The sequence below is a fragment of the Aythya ferina genome (genome assembly GCF_964211825.1).
Source record: "Aythya ferina genome assembly, chromosome: Z".
In the NCBI taxonomy this organism is placed as follows: domain Eukaryota; kingdom Metazoa; phylum Chordata; class Aves; order Anseriformes; family Anatidae; genus Aythya; species Aythya ferina.
In genome coordinates, this window is record NC_140299.1 from 39086684 (window position 1) to 39113630 (window position 26947).

At 37.8% G+C, this 26947-nt stretch overlaps 1 protein-coding gene across 3 annotated transcripts; it reads right to left on the reverse strand.

Annotated features, from left to right (window-relative positions):
- Positions 1-4830: 4830 nt before the first annotated feature.
- On the reverse strand, positions 4831-25783 carry ANXA1 (annexin A1). Of its 3 annotated transcripts, XM_084503827.1 has the most exons (14): positions 25578-25620; positions 24623-24736; positions 20826-20904; positions 18258-18351; positions 17409-17503; positions 14001-14114; positions 13301-13391; positions 12102-12181; positions 11098-11154; positions 9584-9677; positions 8903-8998; positions 8060-8118; positions 6078-6200; positions 4831-5214 (listed from the first exon to the last, which is right to left on the reverse strand). In XM_084503827.1, exons 2-14 carry the CDS (start codon positions 24640-24642, stop codon positions 5158-5160), a joined length of 1059 nt encoding a protein of 352 aa, XP_084359953.1. In that variant the 5' UTR covers positions 24643-24736; positions 25578-25620; the 3' UTR covers positions 4831-5157. The 3 variants fall into 3 exon arrangements, with proteins under 3 accessions (XP_084359953.1, XP_084359954.1, XP_084359955.1); XM_084503828.1 differs by lacking the exon at positions 24623-24736 and having other exon boundaries at positions 25578-25783; XM_084503829.1 differs by lacking the exons at positions 24623-24736; positions 25578-25620 and adding an exon at positions 21999-22126.
- Between the last annotated feature and the right edge of the window lie 1164 nt (positions 25784-26947).

The window sequence follows — 26947 nt, forward strand, 5'->3', positions numbered from 1 at the left end:
AGCAAGCACTCAGAGATGCTTAGCTGTATCACTTTGCCAGAGGACATTCTGCTATAGTAACTATTGGATGTCTGTCCTTATTCTGTGTCACGCAAATCTAAATCTACTGAATAATGATCTCATAAACATCTCAGCCTCCTGTGTCTTATGCAAACTGCAGAAAAACAGGCCATGGTAAGTCTCTCTCAAGTGTGGGACTTCCTGTAAGCAATCATTTTTCCTCTTCAGAAATAGAACTACAAATGTTTAGCACAAATTTTAGTCTATGTTCTGAGGTAGTTCTGTACATCTCTATAACAGTTCTATATTTAGTGCTATTTCCTTTTTTCCCTTTCTTTCCATTTGAAACCAGAACTCTTAAAAAAAAAAAAAAAAAAAAAAAAAAAAAAAAAGTCCCATTTTCCACCTTTTTCCACATTAATCATCAGGCCTTGTCATTGCAATGACGTGGAAAGCATTACCTCCTCTTGTTTGAGCATTCGTTCTCAAATTACACACAAGGTGGCACCAGAGGTCAAAATTTTGGAAACATGTCTGAAAAGTCCAGGCCTTTTCTAACATCCTCCAAATTTAATAATCGTTTCTTCAGGGCAAAATCGAAGGAATCACGAAAGCATTAACAATGAAGTAGAAACAAGAAACCTGTCCCGACTGATGCCGAAGGTTGCCAATCAAAACAAAACAAAATAGTAATAAGCTAAACGTTACATGTTTTGCATTTCCAGTGTAATTTATCAAACAATAATAAAAGAAATACCACTATCTGAAGGAATGATTTTCCAATAATTTCTAACAGATTAAAAATACCATTCTTTTAAGAATTTTTTCCCCATCCTGCATACCTGGAGATTGGGAGGGGGGGTTGGGAGTCATCTACATGATTACTATGTAGTTCCACATTTACAGTGTTTTCACACTTATAGGCTACCACCTATATATATAGGTGTATATACCACATATATATATATGTGGTATACCACCTATACCACAGCAATGAGAAAATTCATATTTCAACCCAATTTTTGTTTCTCTCTTTTTTTTTTTTTTTTTTTTTTTTTTTTTTTTTTGGCACTCCTTGGCCTGTCTTCCACAAATTATGTGAACAAAGAAGCTTTCTCATGCATTTCAGCTTTTCTGAAATGTATTTACATAATATATTTTCTTTTGAATTCAGCTCTCGCCTCTACTTCATAAGTTTTAAGTAGCTGGACAGTCATTCACCATGAAGAGGCTTAGCCACCATTCCCTCAGAAGTCTTGGGTGAATGCAAAAAGCGCAAAGTTACTGCAATTCTAATACATGTTTTTCTGAGAAATCATGTCTGATTCTCTTTGAAACACAACCTCTATTATCCCCTGTTGATGCTAGATTAAAGGTTTCTATATTTTAATGAGTGACTTTCCCCACCTCAGTAGAGGTATTATAAAGTTCACGTGCTGTGTTTCACTAACGTAGTGGTGTAAATTTAGGCACGCTAGTTACACCTGAGTGACCTTTCTTCTAGACAACCTGAGTATTGCACAGTTCCTTACAGTCTAAATGTGCTTAACTTAGTGTGGTGGATTTTTGTTTAGTTTTGAGAGAATTTTGGAAAGACTTTAAAATATCTTTTTATTTTCTCATTTTTCCTGGTACCAGAACTTCATTTCTAATATTGATTGGAAAAAGAGTGGCAGAAAACATGCAAACATCCCTCCTTGGTAGAATTCTATGGACTAATCCCACACCTGAAGCTCACTACAGAGAAAATTATAGTATCATAGAATCGTAGTATGCCCTGGGTTGGAAGGGACCTCAAAGATCATGTAGTTCCAATGCCCCTGCCATAAGCAGGGGCACCACCTACTAGATCAAGCTGACCATGTCCTCATACAACTTGGTCTTGAACACCTCCAGGGATGGGACATGCACAGCTTCTCTGGACAACCTTTTCCAGTGCTTCACCACCCTCTGAGTGAAAAAATTTCCTTCTAACCTCTAATCTAAATCTCCCCTTTTACTTTAAAATCAATCCCCTTCATCCTGTCAATATATGATTGAGCAAAGAGTTGTTCCCCATCCTTTTTTATATAAGCCCCCTTCAAGTACTGAAAAGTTGCAATGAGTTCACCCCAGAGCCTTCTTTTCTCCAGGCTGAACAGCCCCAACTCTCTCAGCCTATCTTCACAGGAGAGGTGCTGCCATCTTTGTGGCCCTCCTCTGGACCCATTTTAACAGTTCCACATCCTTCTTGTGCTGAGGGCCCAGACCTGGATGCAGCACTACTAGTGGGGCCCCACAAGGGCTGAGTAGAAGGGGACAATCATGTCTCTCAACCTGCTGGCCACTCCTCTTTTAATGTAGACCAGGATGTAGTTCATCTTCTGGGCTGCAAGCACTCTAAGAAGCAAATTTCTTACTGGAGTCTTTAGGATTTATATTTCAGACTCCTCTGCAGAGATTTTGTTACATTTTGTCTTTTGATAGGCAGAAAGACAAGAGCAATAACCTCCATCTACTTTTCTTCAGCATGAACCCACCTGCTTCAAGAAATATTCTGACTAAAATGAATTATGTTTAATGGTTCTGTTAATTGGTCTTTTAATGCTCTTACTAATTTTCATAGAAAATATTGCCTTATATATGCTTGCGCATTTACTGTTTTATCTATGCTTGCTTGTGCAGCTTTGGACTGGGATTGTCCTTACTTAACCACTTAGCCTCTTAGGTGTTGCTATACAGAAAAAAAAAAAAAAAAGTATTATTTTATTTTGAGAAATATCCTCCTCCCACTCCCATTCTGCCTATCAAGGAGCCCTCTGGCAATGACATGAGTGGTGTAATCACTCTGTTCTGCAAGTATTAACCTAAGTTCTATATTTTGCAGTACTTAAAAAAAAAAAAAAAAAAAAAAAAAAAAAAAAAGACTTTAACAGCTGGCTGCAAATTTCCACTGTTAATAAGAAAGGGTAGAAATACATCTGATTCCTTATTGACACCCAACTCTACAGACCTCCAGAAATCAGTCCTCTTCAACACAAGCAGCATTTTGCAGAAATAGGTACAAACTAAATACAATCAAAATGGTGCCACCCTTGCCTCTGTTAGGAATACATATATAATTCTAGTGAAATATCCTACAATTAGGGGAGCTATTGGAATGCAGTAATATACTGTTATAATATCCTTCTCTTACCCAGTCCAGAAAAATTCATACTTATGTTACAAACATTTTCCTATTAATAACATGTTTGCCTATCTCCTCATTTAAGCTAAATGAGAATTCCAGGTGCTCACTTGTTCACATTTGGAAGTTGAGCAGTAAGGCTGGACTCTCAAAAAGAACATACTGCTTATAAGCCCCTCTTGAACTCAGCAAAAAGAGAATGGAAAGAGTTCATTTACCATAAAAATTATTTTCTTATCATTCCTTAAATTTTAATTTGGAGCAATTGTTAAAGATATTCTGTAAGTTTTTATTGTTTTGGTTTTGGCACATTTTTGCTTCTTTTGGCTTCCCTGGTGAATATATATACTTACTGGGGAAAAACGAAAAAAAAAAAAAAAGAAAAAAAAAAAAGAGAGAGAGAGAGAAATCTTTCCTATGCTGACGAAATCAGATTCTTTCCTTCTGCATAGCTGCAACACATGTAAATTTCAAAACAACTGAAATTTGAATAAAGAGTTTCCCCCCTTAGGCCTAATAATTTACTTCTTACAAGTTAACTATTTATGACCCATCCACAGCCTACAAGCTTGCTCTGTTTTCTGGGGTGGGAATATTGAATTCTCTGGACATCTGCCTCTTGAGAAAATGCCTATATTGCTAGTGCCACACTCAAATTATACTTTTTTTTTTTTTTTCCTGAAGCTTGTCAGTTAATAATACAGATGTCACAGAACATGTTTTTTACATACGTCTGCTTTTTTTTCCTGCTTTCATTGATGACTATTGTATTTATTTCCCATGAACTACTTTGGGCTGAATCTCTTTTACTTATCCTAAGATAAGTAAAAGAATAATCAACAGAGTGAACTACAGTAGTGCATGTAATATTTAGCATAGGTAAAAAATCCAGCCTGTGCAAAGCACATGGTTTCTATCTAGCTCTAGTCATTCCAATGGTTCTTGTAGAATAAGACTTCACCTTCTCTAGACAACAAGGTCTATTTCTTGGACCACTCCAATATGAACTGAAGAATGCCTGCAATGTTTAACAGAAATTAGCCAAGATGACCTCTGATATCCCAATAGCTTAACATGTTGTTCAAATGAGTAAGTGGAGGGCACCCTAACAATGTCTGTCAATGGTTGTATGAAGTGAAGAACCAACAACTATGCTTAATTCTACTACTGCACCTGGGGGTCTGCACTTCATTTATACAGGGTCTGGAACAACTGGAACAGTAATAGAAATCAGAAAACAGAGGTATTGAGAGCAGTTTTCTTCATTTTGGACAGATACAAAAATGCACACAAATCATCAGAGAAATAAAAAAAGAAAAAAAAGTCCTACATGGGCTATGAGGCTATGATGCTTTTTTTTTTCCCCCCTATATATGTAATAATAGAATTAATAACTCTAATTTAAATAAAAAAGAACAAGCCAGAGATATCATTAGCTGTTTCATATTGTTGACATTTTGAACATGTCATCTTTAGCTATTTTTCTAACATCCAATGTATATAAACTCTGGCTGATGTGAAATGGAAAGCCAGAGTTTCAGCTAGATTATGTGATACAGTTACATTCTTTTTTTCACTATTTAAATATTTCAGATTTTTCTTTCATTTACTGTGTATAGACAATTTGATGTTAATTGCAGAAAAGCAATGCAGGATGTACAAAGTTTCACAAAGTCTAATTTTATTTTTTTAAATTTATTTAATTTTCTTAGATGAAAACTTGTTTCATGATTAATCAAGCAAATAGAAACTTCAAAGCATTCGTTGACTTTGGATAAATAATGGTAAAAAGATTATATTCATGCCATACAGAATAAAGATATTGAAAAAATACATTCCAGGTTCCAGGTTTTCTGCATAATACATGTAGACTAAATACCATTCCAGAGAAACCTCACTGTGTAAAGCCTGTATTTTATATAGACAGCTGAATCAAATATAAAGACCTTCAGCAACAGGGCTTGAGTGCATCATAGGAACATGAAACTTATTTAATCACTTCCACACAAAGCCACCAGGATGTTTTCATAATCCCCTTTGAGTTCATCCTGTCAATTTAAGTGAAAAGAGCACAATTGTTAGGATAATGGTGTCAAATCAATTTCAATAAGCATTCAATATACATTTACTAAACATTGGTCCTTCACCAAAATAAATGGTCATGGCAGAAAAAATGATTTTTAGAAACTAACTGAAAAAGCAGCTAACTGAAAAAGCAGCAGGTACATGCAAAACTCAAAAAGGTACTTTAGTACATTTAGAGATTATGTTTCTGCTCTAAGGTAGATTTTTTTTTAGTTATCTACTAGCTTCCACAAAGGTGATCTGAAGGTCTGGCTTTTTTCTAATAGCTCACTGGTTTCAATTTTCTAGAAGAATGCATTAGGTGGCTTGTCCCTTTCAAGAAAATATTTTGTTAGTTTATCTCATTTTCCTAAGTGACCTAAAAAGTAGGACAAATTAAAGCCAAGTTTACAAGGTATTTGTAGGAGTAACTCAAACATTAAAAAACAAAAGCCAGATGGAGCAAATATCTGTCAGACAGCTGTCAGTGCAACCATCTTCATTCTCTCACTAATGTACCTGCTAATGCTTAAGCACAGGAACTTGGGGATAGTCTCCATTCTTGGCATTTACTTTAAGATGACATTCTGAGACAACTACAAATCAACTATGCTAAATGTAGCAAAAATGCTACAGCTTTTGTGACAAAAAACATTCCCCTATAAAATAAGTTAGTTCTACCAGCATGAGACCTTGAGTTCTCACTGAAAACTTGAGTTACTCAGCTACAATTCATTATTCAGGATGAACTGGTGACTGAGGAGCAGAAGAGTTAACAAAGCCTTACTGGCCTTCCTAAAACATCTAGTCGTTTTCCACTTCATTGTTAACTTCAGCGAAAACCTACCATAATGGCTTGGCGAAGAGAGATACCATACAGATTCTTATAATAGGCTTTGATCTCATTCATGTCTACTTCATGGCGTGAAACCATGATTCTGATGAGCTGTTTGTGCCGTGTCCCAAGGCCCTGTTAAAAGTAGTAAACAAACAAACAAAAATTGAGGCTACTTAAGTCATTGAAAGATCTTCCTCTATCAAAGTTCTTTGTACTGATTCATCAGACTTCTTTGTGTCAGTACTAACCCCCTTCTGGTCCCCTATGAGGACAAATTCAGTTGCAACTGGCTGTTTCCAATCCTGGATTTCTTTTTGCGGTTTCATAAAAATTGGCAGGTTGTTCACTGTGATTGCTGAACACCAGGGAAAACCTAAATTTCACTGTTGTTTGTTTGATTTTTTTTATTGTCCTGCAATGAGCTACTTTTTCATAATGAGCATATTCAGTTTACATGGCAAGATTTTGGTAGTGGGGGAGCTGCAGAGGTGACCGCTGCGTGAAGAGACAAGCAACTGCTGCATGTTACAGAAGGGCCAGTTTCAGCTTACTCCAAAGGGGACCTACCGCTGGCCAGAGTTGATTCAACAGATATTGTTTGTGTCTCTGGGACAGCGGATTTCAAAAAAAAAGGGAAATAAAAACTGCTGCACAACAGCAGCTGGGAGAGAGGAGTGAGAACCAGCCCTGCAGACACTTGCAGACAATGCAGAAGGAAAGGAAGGAGATTTTCCAGGTGCCAAAGAAAAAGTTCCCCTGCAGCCTGTGGAGAGGCCCCTGCTGGAGCAGGCTGTCCCCCTGCAGCCCATGGGTCCCACATGGAGCAGATCTCCATGCTGCAGCCCCCCCGTGGATGGAGGAGCCCCCGGTGGAACAGGTGGATGCGGCCTGGAGGAGGCTGCAGCCCATGGAGAGCCCCCACAAGATCAGGCCCTGGGCTGGAGCTGCAGCCCGCAGAGAGGAGCCCACGCAGGAGCAGGGAGTCTGGGGAGAGCTGCTGCCCACCCATGGGGGACCCATGCTGGAGCAGTTTGCTCCTGGATCCTGTGGTACAGAGCCATGTGGGAGCAGTTCTTGAAGAGCCGCTGCCTCTGGGCAGCCACTGCAGGCTCATTTCGGGAAGGATGGCATCCCGTGGGAGGGACCCCAAGGGGAGCAGGGGCAGAGAGTGACTGGGAAAGAGCAGCGGAGACAAAGCATTAGGGACTGACCGCAACCCCCATTCCCTATTAACCTGCAAAACTCAGGGGGAGGAGGTAGAAGAGGGTGGATGGAGGGGGAAGGTGTTTTTAGTTTTAGTTCTTACTGCTAGCTTGTTATTAATAAGTAATAAATTATATTAATGCACTGAGTCTGTTTTGCCCATGATGATAACTGTAGAGTGATCTCCCTGTCCTTATCTCAGCTCTTGAGCCCTTTTCATCGCATTTTCTCCCCTTCCTCTCTGAGGAGGTAGAGAGAGAGCAGTGTGGTGGAGTTCAGCTGCCCAGCTCGGTAAAACCACCACAAGTCACTCAGTACAGCTCCTAAACAAGTGACAGAAGTTAATGTAAATTTCTGCATACTATGTGATTTCATGAGTTCTCACCACCTCAGTCAGCTCAGATTTCAAATTTGCCTGCAGTTTTGTATGGGCTTTTACAAGGTTCTCATCCCAGTCTGTAAGTGCCTTCCTATTTACTTTTTTGTCAATATTTTAATGGTTTCATTAATATGAAAAGGTTCAGTTAGCTTTCTGTCACTACAAAGAGCATAATGTATATACATGTATGTGGATGGACAGGCACTTTCCCAAAAACTCTATAATAAATAGACAGGTCTTTCTATGGAAGGAAACAGTAGTTTCAAAGGAATGAAGGGGAGGAAAGAGAGAAATGAATTGGATTTCCTTCTGCAGTCCTTTTCATCACACAAAGTTCTTATTCTAGCCTAATTTGTTATTTTTCAGCTCATAAAGCACACTCTGTTCTCAAGTTCTTTCTTGAGGTTACCTTCATTGCCAAGTGGAGTTTTTCAGCAAAGAAAGCTGGCTTGCTTGTGGCACACTTCACTGTAATGAAACAATGAGATAAAGTCACACCTGTTAAAAATGTAACAAATAACAAAAGGCAAAAATCTGGAAAGAAAACACTGCAGAATAAGTCTCAGTGTTCCTACCAACATATCCTATTTATCTATTTCTCTATTACCTATCTTAAAAATATGGGAGAAGTAGCTGTTCCTTTCTTCTCTTTATTCAGTAGGCAATTCAGTCAGGGGAGAATACTCTAGTTACTGTAAAGACAAGACTGTACTCTCTAGTCCACTGCCATAAAATTGAGAATGATGTCACAGTTCCCAAGCAGAAAAATGTGAAAGTATTCGTGACCTCTACAGCAGATCTGGTAGTTATGATCTGACATATTTTAGCCAAGTTATGCTGTGTACTTGCCTACCATACCTGATACTAAGAGGGAACTGGTGAGTCTCTTTTTATCCAAAGTATACTTGACTGCAATACAAAAGTGAAAAGCAAAGATAGGGGTCTGGCTCCTGATTCTATCCTTGACAACACGGATGGCTCACCTTATTCTCACCTTATTATTTACAAGGAACGGTCACTTTAAGGGTCTTAAGATACATCTTTATCATGAACATTAAAATAATATTTTCTCGAACACCGCAAGAGGAAATTTATTATATTTTTAATAATCTTACATCAGAACTGTTTTGCTTCTCAGTGAAGCAAAAAAGACCAGAATGTTGTCCTGTTAGAAAAAGTATTACAGAACTAAAAAGGTAGTTTTTCATACAGTTAACATATATACTAGGTTACTAGTTGTATAACCACTTACCAAGGGCAGTCAGGCAGTTCTCAATATCACCTTTCAGCTCCAAATCTAATACCTTATTCATGTCATGCTTGCTGTATTTGGTGTACTTCTGAAAGACTAAGCAAGAGAAGAAAATTCAGTGAAGAGTGATGGAAACATAGTATTCTCCCCGCATTTTTTTTCCCTACTCTGTCCCTGCTGCTGTGGCAGTGCACACACATGGCAGGCTATCTTTCTCATTTTCTTCAGCTAGCACAGTGTAGTAAAGAAAAGCAGTACTGTATGGAGTGATGGTATTGGCATAAGGAACAGACCCATGCTAGGATGGTGGGGCTCAATTTCCATTAACAGGGAAATAGTAGTACAGTTACTCCACTGGAGGCTATAGCATAAGGTGGTATCTCCCGTGCAGGGCAAACTGGTAGAGGAGCAAGACCATGTTGAGGAGTATTCAGAATCACACTGATTCATTGGCCTTGTTACCAGCGGCATTGTGAGACTTCATAGTAACAGTTCTGTTAACAACTTACCTGACACTGACTCTTCACTAGTGTGGAGAGAACAGCAAAGTGGCCAACTGTGTGCTTAGGTCAGCATGCACAATGACCTCTGTAGCAGTCACATCTTGGAAATGTATATAATCTCTGAGCAAGCCATATTCAAATACAATTCCAGTGAGGAACAAAGTTTCACCCAGCCTACCTCTTCGGAGATGAGGGTAGCTTCTTGCAGTAAGAACAGTAACAAACACATTAATATCCGTTCCTTTCCTTCTCTCTCCTGCTTCATATAAGGCCTGTCATAAAAGAAAAAATAATAATAATAGTCAAGTTATCATCTGTATAGCAAAACACAAATAGAAGTACCTGAGACTCCTTGCCAAAGGTAGGTCACTGCTTGTCAGTAAAGAACTCTAAACCTTGACACAACCTGTAACAAGACACACAACTCTACACAGCCTCAAAATAACTCTAGGTATACCAAGTAATACTTCATATTTCACTTACAGCATAATAGTACCAAGGGAGCACTGTACAGCTAAAAATAATATTTTTAGGCATTCTTGAATGAAGCTATTTTTTATGTATCTTCATATAGTATACATGGGAGCATAGGACTGGCAGGCTTATTGGCTTACCTTAGACCAAAAAAAAACACAATTCCAATATTAACTAGACAAATGTGAAGGAGAAGCTGATGTACCAGGTATTTCTTGTCTTTCCAAGAGTAACTTGAATAGAAAGTAAGAACCCCATCAATTTTGTTACTTTCCCTACCTTCTCAAACCTTTGTAAAAGTAATAATTAAAGATCTCCATGCTACAGCAAAAAAAGATCTAACATCCTTTCTAGGTGTTGGCAGTGAAGGTCTTTGGACCCAGGGAAACTGAACTGAGCTTAGACACAATATTGATTTACTAGCCTTTCATATCTATGTTTGATGACAAAACTAAACCTCATATGTCACAGGAATAAAAATAGAATTGTTAAATGTCTTTTTCTCTGTTGGATTTAAAACAATAATTTAAAGTGAAAACTCAGGACAGACTGTTAAGGTTTACCAACACCTTAACAAAAATCCTACACAAATAGCAGAAGAAACAAGGGAAAAATCAGTTGCTTTTCTTAGAATCACTTAGAAAATGAATGTGGTGTTTACCAAATTCTCTTGAAAGGTATGACACTGAAACGCATTAGCTACAACCAACATACTGAATGGTTTACACTGGTCAACATAGGGTATCTGTTTCTGCACAATCACTAGTATAAATTTGTCCCTCAATTCAAGAACTGTATTTATTTTAAACAAACAGATTGAATCTAAGTTCTCCTGTTCCTGACCTCTACTTCAAATAGTAGAAGAGGGTTTGAAGCATTTTTGAAGTTGACTATTAGCATAAAAATTCCATTTCTTTCAGTGACCAAAGAGTTCATGTGAACTTTGGAAAACATTATCTCCTCAGAAAAAGACTGTGTACATACACACTAATTGCCCCCCACCGTGTTCCCATGTCCTCCCATCCCCATGTCCCAATTGCCTCCCATGTCCCCATGACCTCAAAAAGATTATGTATATATACATAATTGTATGTAATGTACAATTGTCTGTCATCTGAAATGTGCAAGATCCAGGTAGGTGAAACAGCACATTCACAGCCAGTCAGAGTTTGTAATAAAGTCAAATGAAGATCTGCAGGGTGCTAAGTATGGTCTTACTCTGGCATCACTATCAGCAAGCTCATCATTCACATGAGGATCTTCAGATCGGTCAGCCTACATAAATCAAATTAAAAAAAAAATAATAACCGATGTTACTCACAATCATACAGTTCACCAAAATTGAGTATTTTAGAGATCTGGCCTTCCACACTTATACATAGCTTAATACAGAATTGCAGACAAATACAGTTATATTAATTATTCTGTGGATAAAGCTGATGCATTTGTTAATTGATCAGAGCTCACATTTCTAGGGCCATCAAAGTATTTCTGAAGTTATACATTAAAATCCAGGGTTTCTTAATGTGAAGTTAAAGTCTTGGAAGCTATGATGTGCTCCCTGGTGAATAAACTCAATAAACTTCTTTCAAGGTGATTTGAAAGCAAAACTAAAAATAAAAACTATGCACATTGATATATCAAAAAAAATCCAATGTGCACATACAAACTGCATACAAATGTACTCAGCAGAGATGGAATAAAATATTAATGTATGTTAAAAAGGGTATTTTTACTTCTCAGCTCCAGTGTTTCAGCTGAACTGCTTTTGAGCAGTTCACAAAACACTTTGTCCACTTGCTAACTCCATGCCACTATCTACCTTACTACAAGAAACATATCTTAAGAAGTACCCAAAATGTTTCTCTACATGTAAGCATTTCTTCTTTATACATTTGCAGTCAATTGACATTCCAGTTGTTTTTTTTTCAAGTGCTTTAAGACTGTTAGACACATAAAGACACATAAAAAAAGTCTTAAGAACCTAACTGGTAAACAGTAACAAATACCATTGCCTTTAAAAAAATGTTTTTGAGATAAATCTCATTATAGCTTGCTTAAGATATGGTCTAACGTAAGTAAGTAAAAAACAGTGCTAGGAAATAAATAATCCTAAAATTCTTATTTACTGTATGACTTCAACATAATCTTGAAGATTATTTAACATAATATTGTTTTTTAATTACTGATAACCTCACCGAAAATGTTTAAGCACAGCATACCTTGGCTAGAGCAACTAAAGCCTTCTGAAAGTCTCCAGATGTGTCAGAGATGATGTCTTGTGTCAGATCTCTCTTCAGTACTGAAATCAAATGAAAAAGGACTCATAATTCTTTTCTAAATTATCAGTTATATCATTTTTTCAGTCTTTTCTAAATTTCCAACTTAGTAGTAGAATGCCTAGTAGAATTGTACTTTTCTCTAATTTAGTTTTGCAAGAATGGGTACTTTTTCAACGTGTCTTCTAATCCCTGAGATGTGCTGAGAAATCTGAGGATTAATCCAAAATCTGCTGAAAAAGTTGTTCTTAAAAGTTGTATGGGTGGAAAAGTCTTGAGCTTTGAGTCTCAAGCAAAAGTCTTGTTTGTGAAATAGAGAAAAAGAAAAAAAAAAAGTTTGAAATTTTGTGAGTCATTAGTCTTTCGTTCTTATTTTTGGCTGTTTTGTTCAGTCCTAAAACTCTTCCGGAAAAAAAAAAATAAAAATCAAACTACTATTCAAACTAATCAAACTTCTAACTGATTGGAAATCTCTTCCGAAAGTTAACTCTTAATCCCATAAAGCATAAATTAATTAGATAACACTGACTGACTGCAGTACTCTCCTTATATGAGAGATGCTATTATATTTTAGTTATTTCTTCAAAGATCTTCTACTTCAGTTCGCTGGTTGTTCCTAATCTTGAAGTTATCTGTGTTGCTACAAGTAAACTTTTGACAAAGTCAAAAGAGCTCAGATAGGGCTTGGCAATGGGGGCAGCAAAGCAGCTGGATTTTGCTTTTAACTAAATCTAAATGCTTTCTAAACCTATTCCAAAAAATATTCACAGCTCTGGTTGGAATTGTGAGTCACTTCCTAGTGCAGCAGGATCTATGTAAGTCAGAAACGATCAGTATGACCTCCCTTTCCTACACATCTTTCAGCTTTTCATGAAGCTTTACTTGCTTCCTAAAATGTCATCTCAGCTCCTTAAATTTAGAAGTAAGGCTGTAAGAGTAATGTGTTTGCTATGGAGTTTTGAAAAGACATGTACAATTCACACTAGATTCTTTTTCACCAGGAGTTAAGTTTGCATGGATCTATTCACTACAGGTGCTTGAAAAAAAAATCACAGGAACAAAGAAATGAATCACTGGAGGACAGGGTTTGGCTATCGTCCAATGTTTCATGCCATTAATACTTCTTTCCCACTCTGAGTTACCTTCTTTGTAGTATCTGCTGGCTTCTCTGATCTCTCTGTTGTTTCTTGAGGCCAGAATCTCAATTAAAGTATCTTCATCAGTTCCAAGGCCCTGTTAAAAATGATTTAAAAAAAAAAAGTTAGTTAATACAGCAAACTTAAAATTTACAACTGAAATAAGGTGAGAGTCATGGACAAGACTTTGAAGATGTCATACGAAACAGACAGAAAAAGGAAGAACGTTTTGCTTTCACCTGATATAATTATTTTAGAATTCATGTTTGCAGCATTTAGTGTCACTCTGGCACCCAACAAAAATATGAAGTGACCAAGCAACATACATAGAAGATAGGAATAAGAATTACGAAGAAAAATACATCTTTCCTTTTCTATTTTCTCTTAAATAAACGCATATGTAAACACTATGGCTTTCTAGCACTACATCTGCAAATAACCTCCAATTTTCAGAAGGCAGAGAGCTCTTTCTCATGTAAGAATAGCATTGGCAATCCATCTCCTTCAACCCTGAAATTCAACAGAGATTGCTGAGTCTTGTTCTTAGTAGCTGGTTCTGGATAACCACTACTGTTTTATTTTAATAAATAGGGAAAAAATAATATAATACATGAGCTTAAAAAAATTAAGTCCAGTGTCATTTAAAGAATCTGAGATTTATATACTTCTCTTTACTAAAGTTCCTCTCAGAAGATTTTTGACTTACTTTCATAGAGGCCCTTAATTCTTCAGCATCAAACTGAGCTGGAGTTTTAAGTAGAGCCACGGCAACATCTTCCAGGTGGCCTTTCAGAACCTTTTTCAGGTCTTCTTCCAGACTCTATGAAGAAGAAGGAAGAGTCATACACTCTGTGTCCTGGTTTCAGCTGGAATAGTTTTCCTCATAGTGGCTATTATGGTGCTGTGTTTTGGACTTAAGATCATAGAATCATAGAATATCCTGAGTTGGAAGGGACCCTTAAGGATCATCAAGTCCAACTCTTGACACCGCATGAGAATAACACTGTTAACACACTGATGTTTTAGTTATTGCAGAGACATGGTTACACCATAGTATCACAGAACCGTCTAAGTTGGAAGAAATCTCCAAGATCACCTCGTCCAACCTCTGACCTAACACTAACAAGGCCTCCACTAAACCATATCACTAAGTTCTACATCTAAACGTCTTTTAAAGACCTCCAGGAAAGGTGACTCTACCACTTCCCTGGGCAGCCATTCCAATGTCTATAAACCCTTCCTAGTTCTTCCTAATATCCAACATAAACCTCCCCTGGTGCAACTTTAGCCCATTCCCCCTCGTCCTGTTGCCAGATAATAGACCAACCACCACCTCGCTACAGCCTCCTTTAAGGTACCTAGAGAGAGCAATAAGGTCACCCCTGAGCCTCCTCTTCTCCAGCCTAAACAATCTCAGCTTCCTCAGCTGCTCCTCATAGGACTTGTTCTCCAGACCCCTCACCAGCTTCGTTGCCCTTCTCTGGACTCGCTCAAGCACCTCGATGTCCTTCTTGTAGTGAGGGGCCCAAAACTGAACACAGTACTCAAGATGCGGCCTCACCAGAGCTGAGTAAAGGGGGACGATCACTTCCCTAGATCTGCTGGCCACACTGCTTTTTATACAAGCTAGGATGCTGTTGGCCTTCTTGGCCACCTGAGCACACTGCTGGCTCATACTCAGCCAACTATCAACCAGGACTCACAGGTCCTTCTCTGTCAGGCAGCTTTCTCATCTTCCAGCCTGCTTGGGGTTGTTGTGCCCCAGGTGCAGGACCCAGCACTTGGCCTTGTTGAACTTCATACAGTTGGCCTCAGCCCATCAGTCCAGCCTATCCAGATCCTCCTGCCCTCAAGCAGATCGACACACGCACCTAACTTGGTGTCATCTGCAAACTTACTGAGGGTGCACTCTATCCCCTCATCCAGATCATCGATAAAGATATTAAAGAGGACTGGCCCCAGTCCACACCACTAGTGACCGGCCTCCAGCCGGCCTCCAGCTGGACCGTGTCAAGGACTTTTCAGCTTCTCATAATGCACTGCCAGTGAAGAGACTGGGGGTGCAAAAGAAGGTGGGAGGGAACAGAACCAGGACAGCTGGCCCAAACTTACCAAAGGAATATCCCGTACTGTATTATGTCATGCTGAACAATAAAACTGAGGGAAGTTGGCTAGGAGCACTACCACTGCTTAAGGAGTGTCTGGGCATCAGTTATTGGTGGTGAGCAATCTCACTGTGCGTATTTTTTGGTGTTTTACTTCATTATTATTATTATTTTCATTTCCTTTTCTGCTTTATTAAGCTGTCTTTATCTCAACCTTTTTTTCTGATTCTCTTTTTCATCCCACTAAGGGAGAATGAGCAAACAGCTGAGTGGTGCTTAGCTGCCTGCTAGGATAAACCACAACACCCTGTAAGCTGGCAAAAAGATAAAAACTGCTGTTCAGGTACAGTCCAAAAACGAAGCCTAATGAAGCCAAGAATGACATTAGCCTTCTTAGCAGTAAGTGCACACTGCTGACTTTCATTCAACTTCTTGTCCACCAGGACCCCCTGGTCCTTTTCTGCACAGCTGCTTTCCAGCTGGGTGGCCTGGTACCTGCAGTTGTTCCTCCCCATGTGCAGGAGTTTGCACTTCTTACTGAACTTCATGAAGTTCTTGTCAGCCCTGTTCACCCATTTACTGCATCAGAAGGCGGCTCAAAATAGGCTGCTTAATTCTCAAGAGAAGGTAACACTGTACTGCTGTTATGATAATTGAATGGCTTAAATGCACTTTATATATAACCTTATTTATTAGAAAATAAATATTAAAAAATAAAAAAGAAAAAAAAATGCAATGGAAATGCTGTGGATATACTGTAATAACACCCTATATAAATCTGCAAGACCTGAAGTTATAATCTGGATTATATTCTAATTTGACTAACATTTAGGTGTTTTTTTTAATTAAGATTTTTTAATTATTTTTAGTTTAAAAAATAATTTCTGATTTATTCTTCCTCCTATTAGTAAATGTTCAGTACTGTATTTTGCTACAGTGAAGAGATACAGCTGTGTTCTTCACCAAATGCATGTCTAGGTAATTGCTGTAGGGGCGAGAAGATCAGTTTGCTTGGTCAGGATACCTAGGATAACTAATGAGATTATTTCAGAATCAAGAACTATGTTAGGAGTTAGGTCTCTTCTGCTTTTGACGGGAAGCCAACCGCCAGGGGGTCTAATGATATAACAGCATTAGCCTTCTTGTGCCTTTGAAGTTAAATTTTAATTTAGGACTTGAAAAAAAATATAATTGCGACACTGGAGCTTCCTCTGTGGGAGGACAGAGCTGTGAGAATCACAAGTGAGTTTCCTTATCAAAAACAGGAAATCCAGCCTAAAATGAGACATTAGACTTGTTTTCTTTCTTGCCCTTTAAAGGCACTTAAAATTACAAAGCCAAAAACTATAGGGAATCATTTCCCAAGGAGCAAAGGCTCATGAACTCTGGTATGTCAACTGTGCAGTTATAATTTCAGTTTAGAGTTACAGGTTCAACTAGAGAAAATTTTCTACAAGAAAAGGTGAAGGGCAATTAAAATGTCTTGAAGAAATATGCAGCAATTTCTAAACTTTTCAGGTTCAGGGACTAGCAGTTTTACCATTCAGAATTAGAATTTCACTGCTTCCTGTACACCTGTCCCCATTAGCATTGCTATAGTTGTGAAACAGCATTATTGTCCTACTTTCTGTCTTATATTCTATCTGGACAAAAAGATTTGTTTAGGTGTCCCCAAAGCCTCTTACTCTATTCCTCTCTTTTCCTCAACAGCCTGTCTCCCAGTGAAATTTCTGCATTCCCAGTGATCTTCTGGGCATTCAAAAACCCAGACAGATAGAATTTTGAAAGTTTTCTTTTTATTTCAAAATAAAATGCCACTGCATTCAAGAGATTATCTCAGGATACTACTATATTCAGGATACTACTACTACAGTAGTTTTCATAAACTACAGGTGACAGAATCACTATAATCTTCTGTTCTAGAAAGCTAAAGCTGAATGTACCATAAAACCCAGGAGCAACATTGCTATTTCAGATGCACAATTAAGATTGGCTTGGATATACTATACCTTCCCTTTAGCCTGCTGATAGGCAGCTTTAATCTGCTGACGCTGAGCATTTGTTCTTTTAGTCAAGATGTCAATAATGGTGGCTTCATCCACACCTACAAATCACCAAACAGTGTAATAGTGAATACATTGAAAATATAGTGATCTCTAGTGCATCATTTAACAAATTTTATTATTTGCATTGTGGCAGATTTTGAATGCTTGACATATCAAATTTTAACCAAAACTGTTATCATCTATAGACTTAAAATTAGTGATGCAGTGAAGAAACCAATAGGTTCCCATAGAACACAGAAACATGTTTCTACAGTATAATAAAGTCTCAAAGTGTGTATAATAAAATCTCAAAGTGCAGTACGTACACTACAGAATAACTAAGTGTATAGACAATGAGACAGCATAGTCAACCTAGCAAGTCAAAGTGAAAAGGGTTTCTAAGTACAAAGTGCCAAATGTGAATTTCATTAAATAGATAAATTTAAAGGAGCATACACTCCATTATCAGGATATTCACTACTTCTCGAATAGATTCTATGGAAATCAAATAAAAAAGACTTAGTATGGTATATTTTTTTATTCTCTAGAAACCAAATTTTTACAACCATTCCTTCAACAAAATCAATAAATTTAATGTAGTATTAAGGTCTGAAATTGTAATACAATGTCAGAATAACAAAGAGTATAGATTCTTTAACAAGTGGCATAATTAAATGTCTTGCCAGGCTTTTTAAAGCTGAGGTACCTCTCCTGTTTTCCATTGCCTCTGGCTCCGATACACTTTTCAGGTTATTCTTAAAATTTCCCAAGGAATAATTCTAATATAGTATGTTAAATATTTACTCCTCTTACCTTTTACCGTAATAGCTTTGTCCAAAGCAGCAACATCAGCTGATGGATCAAAGTTTGGGTATGACTGTACTGAATGACCACCTTTTGAACTTTTCTGTAGAAGGAATGATAAATAAATAAATAAATGCTATTTTCAAAGTATATTTATGCAAAGAAGAAGTTTCATATGCCTAAGTAAGCCATGTATTTGGAATTGACTATTATGGGTCTCTCAAAGAATAAATACTTGTTTTCTAACTACAGACAGCTAAACAGGCCCAGTACAGTATTAGTATTAGATCTATACCTTTCACACTTCTATTAAACAAAACGTACCTATTTTACACCCCTATTTGTCCAAGTAAATTAGATGCCACAGGAAAGTATTTCTCTCTCAAACCATATTTAAATCCTGAAGGTGCTTCCAGTAAAGTGCTAGTGATTTTCTTGCTCATCTTATACAAATTGATCGTGCATTATATCAAGTGAATTCTCAGCTACTTTACATATTTAATGTTACAAGTGCTTCAGTGCAAGATCTTGGAGAAAAGTTCAAGCCCGACACTACAAGGAGGCGGAGAACTATTACTCAACTTCTTTGAAACATAAGATATAAAACACACTTTCTTTAGCATTAGCTATTAGACAATAGTGAATTCTATGGTGAATCCACTCCTTTATGTTGGACACTCTCTAGGCAATGTCTGAAGTACTCTGGTAATAACTGGGGATGATAAATTCCACTACATCAACAATTACGTGGTTTGCCCTAAGCCAACATATGTGTTGATGTGACTAATCAATTTGCTGGTAGAGCCTGTAACACCACATTACTATCTCTAATGCCATACTCATTACCTTCTTCTATAGAACCTATAAAATGCCTTGAGATTCTCAGAGAAAATATTTATAATAAAGCTCCCTTTGGTACGATATGGTTGAGATTTTTTTTTGCAACAAAAGTGAAGTTTAACTAAACTTTTTTTTTTTTTTAGAATCAACTATAGTATTTTATCTTACCTTCGAGAACTCACTATTTTATTTACTTATTTAATCTTTTGCATGTACAAGACAGACAAATGGCAAGGTCTTATGGATATGTTTCACATACAGCATTCTGTATTGAATACTTGCATACCTGTAATGTCTGCTGGCTAAATAAGTCGGAGTTTTCTTAGAGCAGACTGTGTATTTATAAGTAGTGTCTTGTTTAATTCAAAGAAAAAAAAATCAGCATGACCCGTGTAGCAAGCCAAGAGCTAAACAGGATGAGTTTAGTGTGTGTTTCTCAGGCATGCCAGGTTTAGTCTGTATACTGCTTTCCATTACAAACTTATCTACTACCTAAACAAAAACCTGTCTGTAACTTCCATAACTGGAATGGCTAAGGACCATGGGATTGCATGGGAAAAGAGATAAGGGATGGTGGATACAAAGTTTTATACATGAAATACTGTGTAGTGAAAATTACAAAATATACAGAGATCTACAGCAGAAAACTTTATTTACTGAAATTCCAAAGTTCTATTTTTTCAGAATTAAAGTTGCTTTAAAGATTTCCAGTGATTTTACAGTGTGCTACTTTGCCTTTGCTGACACTAATTTCAGTATCTTAATCAACTTAATTATTAAAAAGACTTTCCACATCTATTCCAATAACTCTTCTTACTGATCACCATGAGTCTTCCTTCTAATCAGTATAAACACTGATCATCTGAGATTTTTTACTACATACAGTGACTCTTCCCACATACTTTCGTCTTCTAATACAAATCATAGAATGGTTTAGGTTGGAAGGGATCTTAGGGATCTTTAAGGATCATCTAGTTCTAACCCCCCTAACACAGGCAGGGACACCTCCCACTAGACGAGGTTGCCCCTTCAACCTGGCCTTGAACACATTCAGATCTTCTCTAGGAAACATGTTTCAGTGCCTCACCACCCTCATGCTAAACAATTTCTTCCTTATACCTAACCTAAATCTACCCTCTTTTAGTTTAAAGCCAGTAGTCCTTGTTCTATCACTGCACTCCCTGACAAAGAGTCCCTCCCCAATGGCTTTCTTGTAGGCCCCACTTAGGTACTGGAAGACAACTATAAGGTCTTCCCAGAGCCTCCTCTTCTCCAGACTGAATAAGAAATATACTAGTTACTTTAGTTCCTCCTTTACATTCCAGCGCTCCAACACATGGCTTCTTGTATCTCAGTCTAAGCATCCTTCTCAAATACATTATCTGAACAGGTTCTTACAGATTTGCATACTGTACATCAGATTACTACTTTAAAGAGGAAGACTTGAGTGAATCAATGCCTGGCCAGTAGGAATGACAATTTCATTGCAGCACTAGTTCGGCCTGAAACTGATATATACACATTACAGTATTTTTTAATCTGATACTAGATTTACTAGTTTATAAGAGCATATCAGATGATATGATGCAATAAAATTGGTTTCCAGTTTTAATCACCTGGATTTTTGCAACAGCTTTTCTGCCTTTCTGTGAAAGATGTGGGGTGGCCTATTGCTTTAAACACTCCTAAATCCACTAGAAAATAAATAAAATGATCTCAACAAGTGATTACACTTACAATACATTCCTGCTCCTGATTATCCATGAACCATGCCTGCTTCAGGAATTCCGATACCATAGCCATGTTGACAGAGAATCTGTGAAGAGATGCATCAAGTTTTTTTTTTATCATTTTAATCACCAATGAAATTCAAGGTTTCCCATTCATAAAACCCTTTCTCTTTAACTGTGACAATCGGGGCCATTTCCCAAATAGTAATTGACTTGTACTACTGGAAGCTGGCAACTTTTATGTTTGGCAGTTGGCTGCTCAACCATACACACTTAAACGACTTTTGGAAATTTCAGATTAGAAATAAAGCAGTAAACTAATTGGATTTTATATGTATTTGGTATGGCAATACCTAAGCATTAACACTGACTTTCAAAGGGATATTACCAGAAACAAATTAAATATCTTTCCCCATTTTTAAGGTATTATGTATGTAAATTTAGCTTACTGACTACTTGATTCTTTTCAAATTCAGTGGTAAATAACTCTTCCTATCTGATCATCTTCCAAGGTTGGAGCTCTTGTGTGTTAAGGCAAATGATATTCCCTTTTTAAATACACTCCTGTGTAGTTTCTTCCAATAGCTCTTTCTTAAGAAAGATGAGTAAAAGCAGTCTCACATATACTGGTCCTTATTTCTTACATATTTCCCCCAATTTCTACAAAATAATGGACTTTTACCCCCCTTTTTTTTTTTTTTTCTTTTCATCACTAGAAATGAAAATGAAAAATATTTTGGCATAAGATACCATGCAGAATAAGAAAAAAAAAGGTCAATGGTGATGTGACTTGACAAAATAAATAGGTTGCTTCACAATGACCTCGGTATCAAGAATATTGTCTCCTAGTGGGAACAGTGTGGGAACTGTTCCTAGGAACAGCTCATAGAACTAGGAAACATATTTTATCAAATAAAGTATTTTTTGGTCTGTTCAAAATGGATGTTTTTTCATCAAAACATATTTGTCCATAGGACACTTTAGGGAAGGCTTGTTTTTAAAGCATACATATAAACAATAAGCTAAATGTTCTTGGTTAAACTGCTGTCTTTGAAGAACAGTTCACATATCGAGCATGAAGAGCCAAAGTGCTATTTGCAATGGTGTGCATTTTAATTTAATATAAAGATCATATCCACAAAATAAAAATAAACAATGCTTATGTTGCAAACACATTTACCTTATTTATGCCTTTTAGTCCACAGGAACAGTAATGAGCAGTATTTAAATCAACACACTCCTAGGACAAAGCAACGTGTCTGTAACCTAGCTGCTGTTATCCTCACAGAAAAACTGCACAAAGTACTTCCAGGTGTGACTGCCAACAAAGAAGCAGGTCCTCCAGTCCTCTTCAAGCTTTCAGCCCAGCTCCACCCTTTCCTCCTCTCTCCAAGTTGGATACACCTACATTCTCTCTTCCCCAGAGAACTCTTTGCTTCTCTACACTTCTTGTATCCCTGAGGGCATGAAATTCATGGAAAACTTGAACCTGACTCTGAATCTGTGTTTATGTTACCTAAAGCAAGTGTCAATTTGGCAAATGATGGTCAGAATATTGTGTAAGGACCAACTTTTAAGCACATCATTTACTGATTTACTGAGGATCAGAAAGCATACTTATGTTGCTCTTCAATAAAATATAATGAAATAAAATAAATCAGGCTGTTACGGTGACTCCTGTACTACCCTTGGATTGGCAGCTAAAGTAAGTGAGGCCATATGAATTGATGTCGTATTTGAAATTCTGCTGCATTTTTTAACAGCACACACAAAGGCCATGTGAAAAAGAATAAAATATGTTAGTCTCCATATGAGACTGAGACCTGTTTACCTAGTTACCTGCCCTGATGTGTACAGATCTGTATGCCTCCAATAGATTCACAGTGTCTCCCTGTTTAAAGCTACAAAACAAGATTCACACCAGTAGATCTGAGAAGAGGTGGGACCAAAACTGCATTTTGGCTTCTAGAGTAAAATATTTCAGAAATAAAGTTAGAGCTGGGTCCAGAGAAAACTGTTAATATCTGCATTTCTTCTGTCTGCCCACCCCACTCCAGTTCCAGGGGTTTTGATGCTCATTGGGATAACTATAGTAGAAGGCTTCTAGTCTACATTAAATTGGGTTTATTAAGTCTCTAAGCCTTTATGCCTGACATAATTTAAATTACAAATACAGTAAAATAATTTTGCATAAAATAAAATAAAACTAAACCTTTATTTTTGCTTTTATTTAAACAAAGATACTTTGACAGTTTGACCATATATTTCCATTTTGTAACCAAACAACATAATTTCAAAAGAAGCCAAAGTGGGCAACGGCTCTTGAAACAGCTAAAGACCTGACTTTGCTTGCATTGTCTCAGAAAGTTAAGAAACCTATTTACACACAAAATTGTTTGCCTGCTTTATAAGAATCTATGGGTAACTTTAAGGGGGAGAGGTGAGAGATGGGAGGAGAAGAGGGAGAAAGAAGAAGACGGAGGCCTGGAATTGAGGAAGACAGCGCTTTTACAGAGTAGAGGTTTTTACCAGAGCTTTGACTCTAAAATGCTAACAGCTCATGTAAGCAAAGCCTACATCCAGGACGGATACATTCAAAGTATTATTTTACTTCAGTAAGAAAAAAGTTTTAAAGAACCACTGATCTGACTGTTTAACTGAAAACCCAGTTAAAAAAAGATCATGTATTTAAAATTTGCTTGATTAAAAAAAAAAAAAAAAAAAGAAAAGTTTTCTGTGCATCTTACCATTCCCAGCTGGAATGATTAACATTTAATTGGAATGCAAAATCAAGCAGTGATCCAGACTGAAAGGCCTAGCTCTTCCTTCACAAGAGTTACTGCAATGTTGTTTTCAGACTGGCTCCCAGTCCCCAGAATTGGGCAGACTCCAATTACCGAAAGTTTTGAGTAAATATGCAGTATCTTTAAAAATATTTTAAGGCAAACATTTACACACCTGCCTTACATTTAACCATAAGCTCTATCTGATATATTATCTCTGGTCCTGTCTTTGCAGGTGGCTTGAACAGTGAGATTGAGTGCACCCGCCGCAAATTTGCCAGATGACACCAAGCTATCTGGTGTGGTCAACATGTTTGAGGAATGGGACAGCATCCACAGGGACCTGCACAGGCTTGAGAGGTGCACCTCTGTGGACATCATGAAGTTCTGTAAGGTCTTGCACTTGGGCTCAGACAATCCTAAACATAAATACAGGCTGGGCAAAATATGCATTGAGAGCATCACTGTTGAACAGGACCCAGGAGCATTGATGATCCTTAAGGGTCCCTTCCAACTCAGGATATTCTATGATTCTATGATTCTATTATTCTAATGAGAAGCCCAACATGCACCAGCAATGTGCACTTGCAGCCCAGAAAGCCTGCCAAATCCTGCACTTCCAAAAAAGTACAGATTTTGTACTTTTTTGACCTGCCAGCAGGTCAAGGGAGGTGATTCTCCCCCTCTACTCTGCTCTTGTGAGACCCCACTTAGAGCACTGCATTCAGCCCTGGGGCCCCAAGCACATGAAGGACATGGACCTGTTATAGTAAGTCCCGATGATGAAGATGATCAAAGGTCTGGAGTGCCTGTCCTGTGAAGACAGGCTGAGGGAGTTGGGGTTGTTCAGCCTGGATAAGAGAAGGCTCCAGCGACACTTATAGCTGCCTTCCAATACCTAAATGGGGCTTAAAGGAAAGTTGGGGAGGGACTCTGTGAGAGAGTACTGTGATAGAACAATTAATGGTTTTAAACTAAAAGAGGGTAGATTTAGATTAGATATAAAGAATAAATTATTTACTCTGAGAGGCACTGGAACATATGGTTCAGAGAAGCTGTGGATCCTCCATCCCTGGAAGTGTCCCAGCTCAGACTGATTGGGGCATTCAGCAAGCTGGTCCAGTTGAAGGTATCCCTGTCCATGGCAAGGCAGTTGGAATTAGATGATCTTTAAGAGCCCTTCCAACCCAAGCCATTCTATGATTCTATGATTCTGTGGTTTCTGTCCAACGCTAGTTACCAAGATCTTGATATAAATTGAGGCCATTAAACTGTATCGGAAAAGCAGACAGTAGACATAAAACAGTAATTTCCTTTATAGTAGGGAAGTCTACTGAATACAAAGGAAACATGAGAAAGAAAAACAACTTTACCAAAAAAAATTAAATGGAAAGTATTACCAGAACAAACCTCAAATGCTAGAGCCCTTACTTATGCCACATTTAGCCAAAGTTCTGTGTTATGGGTTAAGAGCATGGGGTTGCTCTTATGTCCCTTAGATTACTTTGCCTCATTTTCATCACTGTTTGAGTAAAGATTCCTCTACTGTTCAAAAGCAGCAAGCTTGTTGAAATAACAGCTGCTTTTTCTTTAGTTTCTGTGAACAGCACATTTGTTTTCCAGTAATTTCAGTTTTGCTGCAGATACAAAGCAAAAGCATTGGAACAGCCAAATCTAAATAAGTCTACTTTATTTAAGCTACTTTTCTGCAACCTATTGTATAAAGAGGAAAAGAATGAGGAAAAAAAAAAAAAAAAAAAAAAAAAGTAAAAATAAAAATGAAGTGATTGTCCAGGACCTTCTGTGTACATTATCCACGTTAAAATGAAAAGAATTTCTTCTGCCCACACCCATCTTTCTCTGTGCCAGCAAATCCAACCCACAGAAAATTACAACAGATCACATGAAAAACATACTGTGCAATTCTTAAAGTTTGTCAGGTCTAGGGAGAGCAATTAAGAACTACAAAAACCTACCTTCCTTTTCACAAATACTAGTCCTCAGGATGGCACAGTCAGGATAAGAAAGCAGAGAGCTGGCAATGCTTTTATAGTGTTGTGCAGGAGGCCCCACCTAGCAACCCAAGTGTTTCCACAGCCACAACAACTGGCTGCTCTTTGCTAGCAGCTAAATTTGGGTGCTCTCCAAAACACGGAACCACAGAAAAAAAGAAAAAAAAAAAAAAAAAGAAAGAAAAAAAAAAGTCATTGTGAAACTATGTACTGGAGACAGAAGGGGCACATTTCAGAAGGAAAAAGATGACTAATGGTAGCTGTTCTCCCCTAGCCTACTACATCCCTCACTGTAGTAAATTAATTTAAATCTTTCAGGATCATAAGATTAACATGTTAAATAGAAAAATCAAATTTGAGTTACTCCCTTCACATTTTGACATGTCTGATACAACTCTGAAGTGAACATACTAAGATACCTCATTCCTCAGTGAAACTTTGAAAGAAAAAAAGTGGAGAAAAGTTGATGTAAGTCTGACTCTTCACTGACCTTGATGGCTATGAGCTCTGTTTCTTATGCCCATGAATTCAGGACAGAAGTGGTCCAGGAATAAGACACCTCTGAAACTGAATATGTATACAGTCTATCAAAATGGGGTTTTGTTTGTTGGTTTGTGTGTTGTTTTCTATTTATGGAAACAAAGCACCTGGAAGCAGGCAGGATTAACAGAAGGGCAAAAATTTACACATATAATTTAAAAGAGGTTGAAACATTCAGATTACACCCTGAAGTTCAAAGTGGAAGTAGTTTGCACAAGATGAGGGAGTTTGCCAGCCTGCCAGAAGCGGTTTTCTGCAAGCACTTCCTCACCATGTTGGCCCGACACATTTCCAGAGCACAGCACCATGCAGCATGTCACTAACATCTCAGATTAGCCCAGAACATGTCAGTGAAGAAATACCAGTTCGTGAAACAGAAATATTTGCAGCTAGCAGCTTGACCTCCCAGCTGCCTGTCGCTTTACTTTCTGCTGATCTGGATCTGCTGCAACACACAGATACCTTCAGAATGTAGAAGCATAGCTGATCTGCCACTGATAAACATGCATGATCATGAAGGAGGAAGGGGAACAGGCTGCTAGATAGCATGAGAGAGGACACCAGCAAATTCCTTAAATAGATCACTTCATTGCAACATTTTCATAAATCACACATATTGCACACTTGTTAAAAAATAGCTCATTCTAGATCTGTAGAAACCGTCAGGGCCCTGAGCTTGTTCTCCCTGAGGGGTTTCATTGCAGGGTCTCAAGGCCAGCTCAGGATCAGTGTGGCTGGGGCCCCCTATCCACTGCGGGCCATGGCAGAGCCCCCTGCAATGCTGTGGGAGGCAG

Bases quoted from the DNA above. Each gene is read 5' to 3' on its own strand.
- ANXA1 (XM_084503827.1), bottom strand. From the start codon at position 24,642: ATGTTCCAGTGCCTCTCAGA. The intron at 17,504-18,257 runs GTAAGAGGAGTA...GGTGATTTGTAG, and splicing joins CAAAGCTATTACGGTAAAAG to GTGTGGATGAAGCCACCATT. The intron at 8,119-8,902 runs GTAAGTGGTTAT...GTTTCATTACAG, and splicing joins GAACTGCCTGACTGCCCTTG to TGAAGTGTGCCACAAGCAAG.